The sequence below is a fragment of the Sinocyclocheilus anshuiensis genome, unplaced genomic scaffold, assembly GCF_001515605.1.
Source record: "Sinocyclocheilus anshuiensis isolate Anshui unplaced genomic scaffold, SAMN03320099.WGS_v1.1 scaffold263, whole genome shotgun sequence".
NCBI lineage: Eukaryota > Metazoa > Chordata > Actinopteri > Cypriniformes > Cyprinidae > Sinocyclocheilus > Sinocyclocheilus anshuiensis.
Window position 1 is genome coordinate 740,954 of NW_015549593.1, and position 6,583 is coordinate 747,536.

At 39.1% G+C, this 6,583-nt stretch overlaps 2 protein-coding genes across 4 annotated transcripts in view; both read left to right on the top strand.

Annotated features, from left to right (window-relative positions):
- The window catches only part of LOC107658234 (mannosyl-oligosaccharide 1,2-alpha-mannosidase IB-like), a 105,996-nt gene extending 99,424 nt beyond the window's left edge, over positions 1-6,572 (top strand). For all 3 annotated transcript variants that reach the window (XM_016446698.1, XM_016446701.1, XM_016446700.1), the window contains 5 exons: positions 1,235-1,350; positions 1,452-1,671; positions 1,948-2,120; positions 5,183-5,298; positions 5,684-6,572. In XM_016446698.1, coding sequence (XP_016302184.1) covers positions 1,235-1,350; positions 1,452-1,671; positions 1,948-2,120; positions 5,183-5,298; positions 5,684-5,816 — 758 coding nt within the window. In that variant the 3' untranslated portion in view covers positions 5,817-6,572. The remainder of the gene's footprint in view (positions 1-1,234; positions 1,351-1,451; positions 1,672-1,947; positions 2,121-5,182; positions 5,299-5,683) is intronic.
- Positions 5,059-6,583, top strand: part of LOC107658236 (protein FAM46C-like) — a 14,508-nt gene continuing 12,983 nt past the window's right edge. Inside the window, exon 1 of the mRNA XM_016446704.1 lies at positions 5,059-5,069. The gene's annotated coding sequence lies outside the window, so the exon portion shown is untranslated. The remainder of the gene's footprint in view (positions 5,070-6,583) is intronic.

Here is a 6,583-nt window from a genome sequence, read left to right on the forward strand (position 1 = left end):
TTAGCGGCACAAATGACTCCCAGCCTGTCAAACACTCACACTTTACACACTCACTCTGCAGAGTCATTAGCTGGGTCAAAGTGGAACACACTCTATGGCTGTGTTTATAAGTGATTAGGTGTGTGCTGGTGTGTGTCCATGCTGGATAAACGCCCACGAAAACATGCTCACTTGCGCATTTTTATTGTAATGAGGGTCGGCGTCAAGCCTGAATACACTTTTATAGCAGCATTCAGGCACATTAAAAGACTGCGCTTTGAACAGAGTAACCAAAACTGAGCAAGCAGAATAACAGTATATAATCATAGCAGGCTTTTCTTGGCTCCAGTTGCATTTTCACAAAATTAGGAGTTTAGAAGTATCTAATTAGGATAGTTTTGTCATTTTGAAGAATTGATTAAGCTCGCTTTACTCGAAGCTTAATAACTATTGGAGTTATTCTCTTTTTTTTTTTTTTTTTATCCTCAGTAACTAACATTCAACAAGCTACAGGACTTTTTATAATTAATGTCACAACCATGCTTTGCAGTTATTTAGGATGGAGCGTTCTCATTCTAGAAAGTATTTGATTGGACAGAAATCTATGTAGTGCCGGATGAGTCCTCAGTATTTTTTTTGTTCTGTTTTTCTGGAAGAGAAAGACTGTAAATCACATACACTACCCTTCAAAAGTTTGGAGTTGGTATAATTTTTGTATGTTTTTAAAAGAAGTCTCTTATGCTCACCAAGGCTGCATTTATGTGATCAAAAATACAGTAAAAACAGTAATATTGTGAAATATTATAATTTAAAAGATGATATAATATTTAATAAGATATATTTTAAAAGCCATGACTGGAGTCATTACTCCAGTCTTCATTGTCACATGATTCTTCAGAAATCATTCTAATATGCTTATTTTATGCTCAAGAAACATTTCTTATTATTATCGTTTTTTTAAAACTGTTGTGCTGCTTAATATTTTGTGGAAAGTGTGATGCATTTTCTTTCCGGATTCTTTAATAGAAAGAACAGTATTTGTTTGAAATAGTAAAGCTGTTTACAGACAAACTACAAAACTTTGGATCAGTTTAATGTGTCCTTGCTGAATACAATTATTAATGTCTTTCTTACTGAAAATAATAAGTGTATATATCTAAAAAATAGTAGTGTATATCTACTAAAAGTGAATATTGTGAAAAGCCGAATTCTCACCTCCCCTCGGCTTATCTTGTTTCTCTCTCTCACTCTGCAGATCACACCTCAGTAGGTGGGTTGGGTGATAGTTTCTATGAGTACCTGTTGAAGGCCTGGCTAATGTCTGATAAAACAGACTCAGAGGCACGCAAGACCTATGATGATGCCATCGAGGTGAGGGCTGCTGGTTGCCATGGCAATTTGTGTGTTGTTTCGTGCTGCGTCTTTTTTTCTCTGTTCATCCTCTCTTTCTCTTTCTCTCTCTCTTCCTACAGGCTATCGAGCGCCACCTCATCCGGAAGTCCAACGGTGGCCTTACTTTCATCGGGGAGTGGAAAAATGGCCACTTGGAGCGTAAGATGGGCCACCTGACTTGCTTTGCTGGGGGCATGTTTGCTCTGGGGGCTGATGGGTCGCCAGATGATAAAGCTGGACACTATCTGCAGCTCGGAGCAGAGATTGCACACACCTGCCACGAAAGCTACGATCGCACTGGTTAGTGAATAAGAGGGGACAAGAGAGAGATGAAGGGTATAAAAAACCGCATTAGATCTTTGGGCTCATTTGTAGCATGGTTTTGTTGCCATGGTAACACTACAGGTTATTTTCAGAGTATGGCGTTTCTATTTCACACAACTTGACTGAAAGACATTGATGGATTGCAGCTCAGTCACAACAAGCTCTCAGACAGATAGTTTCACGTTTATAGCACCATGAGAGCCGAAGGTTCAATTAATAGTACTAAACGCATAAACCTTTTATTGTTTGCAGTGCTGAAGCTCGGTCCAGAGGCCTTTAAGTTCGACAGTGGGCTGGAGGCAGTGGCTGTGAGACAGAATGAGAAATACTATATCCTGAGGCCTGAGGTCATCGAGACGTACTGGTACATGTGGAGATTTACCCACGACCCCAAATACAGGCAGTGGGGCTGGGAAGCTGTGCAGGTCAGCATCTCTCTCCATTCATACAGATTTGTTCATTTGACTTTTTTTTTTATTTTATTTTTTTATATGTATCATTTAAAGAAATCGCTGTAGAGATTCCAATGGAGATTGTGGTTAATTGGAAAATCCATTTTTACTGGATAGTGAATATTGGATGAATATCAAATTTATCGAATATCCTCAGAAAGTGTGCCTACAACTAAATATTGGATGTGTTATTGTAGAAACTGCTTTCCAAGATTTTAGATTACTTTTGCCATCATATAATAGCGATTTAAAGCGATAGCACTGGGTAACAGCAATGATTTAAACCTTTAAAAGCCCTTTTTAAGTGTGCTTTCCTATAATAAAGGTCCCATCTATATTCTCATGTCAACTCTCAAAATAAATAGTTATCCATATTTCATACTCTGCATTTACAAAGTTGGGATGCCTGTATTCAGTAAACATCACAACAGTGTTTCAACGTTGGCAAAAACTGTTGAGGTTTTGGATTGTTTTGTTTTTATTTATTTCAGACATAATAATCAGATTTTTCAAATCTGCCATTTATCGGCTATCAGCCATAGCATGACAAAAATGATCACTTTATTTTGTTTCAGCCAGAACTTCAATATCAGTGTAAGAGAAGAGTCTTTTTTTAAGTGGTGCCTGTGCAAAAATCACCAGCACAAAGCTAGGGCACAAGCAGCACAAACAGGAGTTTGACTCACTTCTCCCAGGACTGGTATCTCCAGGCATCAGAGTTCAGCCGGATATCAGAGACAGAATAAGGTCAGACGGTGTGTACAGCACAGGATGTTCTTAGTATCTAAACCCATATCTCATCACTTTGATATCCATCTGTAGTCCCAGTCGCTCTATCTGTGGCATCTTTTTGCTGCTCGTAGTAGTCATGTACCTCTCCAACCGTATCTGTTTATCACTGTTTTTTAGATTTATCCTTCCCTCTATTTTCATGTCACTCTTATTCCGGCGAGACCTGGGCTGTGTTTTTTAGGGAATGTGTTTGTCTTTGTGTTTTTAGAACAGTTTCAAAGTGCTCTTGAGAATGAAGTGTCATTGGTTTCTCTCTGATTGGGTGTCATTGTTCTGCCGGTACAGTACTGTTTCACTGCAATTGGGCTTCTTTTGATGAGCCGCTGGGTGCCTGGGCTCTTTCTTTCCTTCCCTCCCTCATTTTCACTCTTCCCTTTTCTGTAAAAGGAGAAAGAGAGCAGAATAGAGCTCACTTGTTCCCAGTCACCGAAATTCCTTCGGCTCTTTTTTTCTTCTAATTTTATCATTTTCTGTCTCCAGCTCTCTCTGTGCACCTATTTCTTTCCAGGATCTCAGAGTCTCACCGTCTCTTCTCTTTGCGTTCCTATCACTGTTCTTCGTGTAGATAAACGGTATTGTGTTTATCTGTTTGACGTCCACTCTTATCTCCAGGATCGGTTAAGATTTTCTCACCAGTTCTCACCATATCTCATGTGAAGTAAGATGGTCAGTTGGAGGTTAAATGAATGGCTTTGGTTGGTATTTTTCGACTTCATGACAGTTTGGTTATTTGAACTGCTATAGCGTTCACAGATATGTTGTTTTATGGTGGAAATGATGTAATTATGTCTAGGAATGATATTAACATTCAGGCAGAATTAGCTGATAACCAATAAATGGCTGCTATAGATGGCCAAACCAAGACCTTTGGGCAAACTTTGTCTTGTGATAAGCTTTGATTTGGCCCAACATGCCATGGAAAGGGAAAAATTTGGGGCATATCGTCAATTCATCAGTTAGATTAAAAGTAATGTTTAAAAATTGTTTACATTTGTTTATTATTTTTTATTTTATATATTTTCTTATAATATAGTTTGATAGATTGCAAAATTAAATTTTGGCTCACAGCCCTCAATTAAATTAGATTTAAATTAGATTTGCTAAAGATTATACTTAGCAGTGTTAAGTTAGCCTTTTTAAAGATATTAGATGATGCAAAGGCAATCTAAATGGAAAGTAGAGGAAATGAAGCTGCAAGTCTTGAGTGAATCTCTGTTGAATGGGTTAATTGGAGGCTGGATCAGGCCAGCTGCTGTTGCGTTATAACCGTGTGAGGTGAGTCCTCAGTGTAGCAGCTGTTTCAGGCAGTTCTGCTCCAGGTAGGTGAGCACATCATGCCATGTTTTCCTGGCACAGATGGCTTGCATCACTCCTGCCTGCAAGAGGCTGGAACAGCACTAATGGAGCATTATTGGTTCTTGGAGAACAGGGCCAGAAAAATAGAGCGGCTTCATATATATTCTATTTTTGGCTTGTCATCATTACTGCGAGTACACAGTCATGCATTGATTTGATTTGCAGTCATAAAGTGGTGATTAGGACAGGGTTTCACTTGATATAGCACATACTGCATAGATGATCTTTCTGGGCTAAAGCACAGGAAATGGTACATCTGGAACTGAGCTAGCCTGAGTTACTCATCAGTTGGATGGTAACTTTATTAGAAACTTTTTTTTTTTTTAAGATTTTCTTCTTTTTTCCAGAACATCACGTTTGTGAAGATATTTCTCACATTAAGCCGCAATAATGAATATATTAAGAACTAAAACGTGTTTTACCAAGTGGACCTTCACTATTTTTCACAAATTTGCAAGAAATAGTCAATTCAGTTGAAAAAGTCAAACAAAATTCAGGAAAATATAAACATTATCCAAAAAATAAACAATGTAGTTGTCATGGGGACAAATATGTTATTATTATTATATGTAATATTATATATACACTACCGTTCAAAGGTTTGGGGGTTGGTATGTTTTTTGTAATGTTTTTGAAAAATATACAGTAGCATAATACAGTAAAAACAGTAATATTGTGAAATATTATTTCTTTAATATGATCCTTCAGAAATCATTCTAAAATGCTGATTTGGTGCTCAAGAAGCATTTCTAATTATTATCAATGCTGAAAACAGTTGTGCTGCTTAATTTATTTTATGCATCCTTGCTGAATAAGTATTCATTTCTTTCCAAAAAAAAAGAACGAAAGCTCTTACTGACTCCAGACTTTCTCTGTATTTTCTGCAGGCTATAGATAAATATTGCCGAGTAAGCGGAGGATTCTCTGGTGTTAAAGATGTCTACTCCTCCAACCCCACCTACGATGACGTCCAGCAAAGCTTCTTCCTGGCTGAAACGCTCAAGTAAAAATAATTTCATTTACTAAAATACAATGTGCTGAAGCTCTGTTGCTATAGTAACACAAACCGTTTCAGTTCATTATGCTAATACACATTATTATTGTATATAAAACAATGTGATAATGCTCAGTTATTACTGTAATGGTTAACATAACTATGCAACATATGGCTACACCTGTGAAAAACAGTGACTCTCAGCTAAACAAAGTGGGATTTGCAAAATAAATTGGAGTGGAAAGACAGCCAGCCATTACTGCCGCCTGCTGGTGTCATTGAAACACTGCAGTTTCCCATCACCGGATGTGTTTGAATTAGATACATCAGATCCATGACCCAGTTTGGTATCAGTATCAGCTTAAATGTATGAACCTTGTGTGTGTTTTTGTAGGTATCTCTATCTACTTTTCTCCAGCGATGAGCTGCTGCCTCTTGAGAACTGGGTGTTCAACACGGAGGCCCACCCTCTGCCCGTCCTGCACCTGGGCAACATCACCCTGCCTGGCAGCGAGACCCAGCGGTAAAGCAGACTCACCGGGGGGGCGTCCTCCCCCTCGCTTGCCCCTTTTCTATACGCCTCCCTCCTTGTGAAAGACAGCAGCTGCCAGTGCAAAAGAGAGGAGAGAACTGTACCCACCAACCACTGTCTCGTCCCGGTCTGTGAATCAAGGGACTGCAGTGAACGGATGGGACCAGAACAGACCGAACTCTCTTTATCTATGTCTCTCTCATATATTCTCTGAAGGACAGACTGCTGGATTAATCGTGTGTCTCTCTCTTGTGGCCGCTGGCCTGACATGTCCGTACACACTGTACACGCATTAGCGGACTAAAAGACCTTCTGAAATGGAAGTGTGTTTCTCACTTGGGGAAGGATTTTAACAAGTTAATTTGTTCTTTTTTTTCCCTCTCTCTCCAATTTGGCAGCATTTCATATCATCAGCTGAGTGCTAAACCACTTCAAAATGATGGATTAATGGTTCTCTGACCAGACCGCCTTTAGAGTCTTTCTCTTTCTGAGCTGGGCTCCTGGAGATGCCAGATGTTGGATGTGACCTCCTGTGAAATCTTTCTCCAGCTGAGGCTGAATTTAGGCCAGAGGCCCCCAGGAATGTTCTTTTCTCCATAATTTCTCTAGATCTACAGTATCTATGATGTCTTTGTTAAGGTTAGCGGGTAAAAACGGGCACATGCTGCTAATCGAACAGTTGCTGCCTGTGACACAGTCACCACCGTCATTCCAGAAACCTGCGTTGTTCCAGTCCCATCTTTTTTTTTTTTTTTTTTTTTT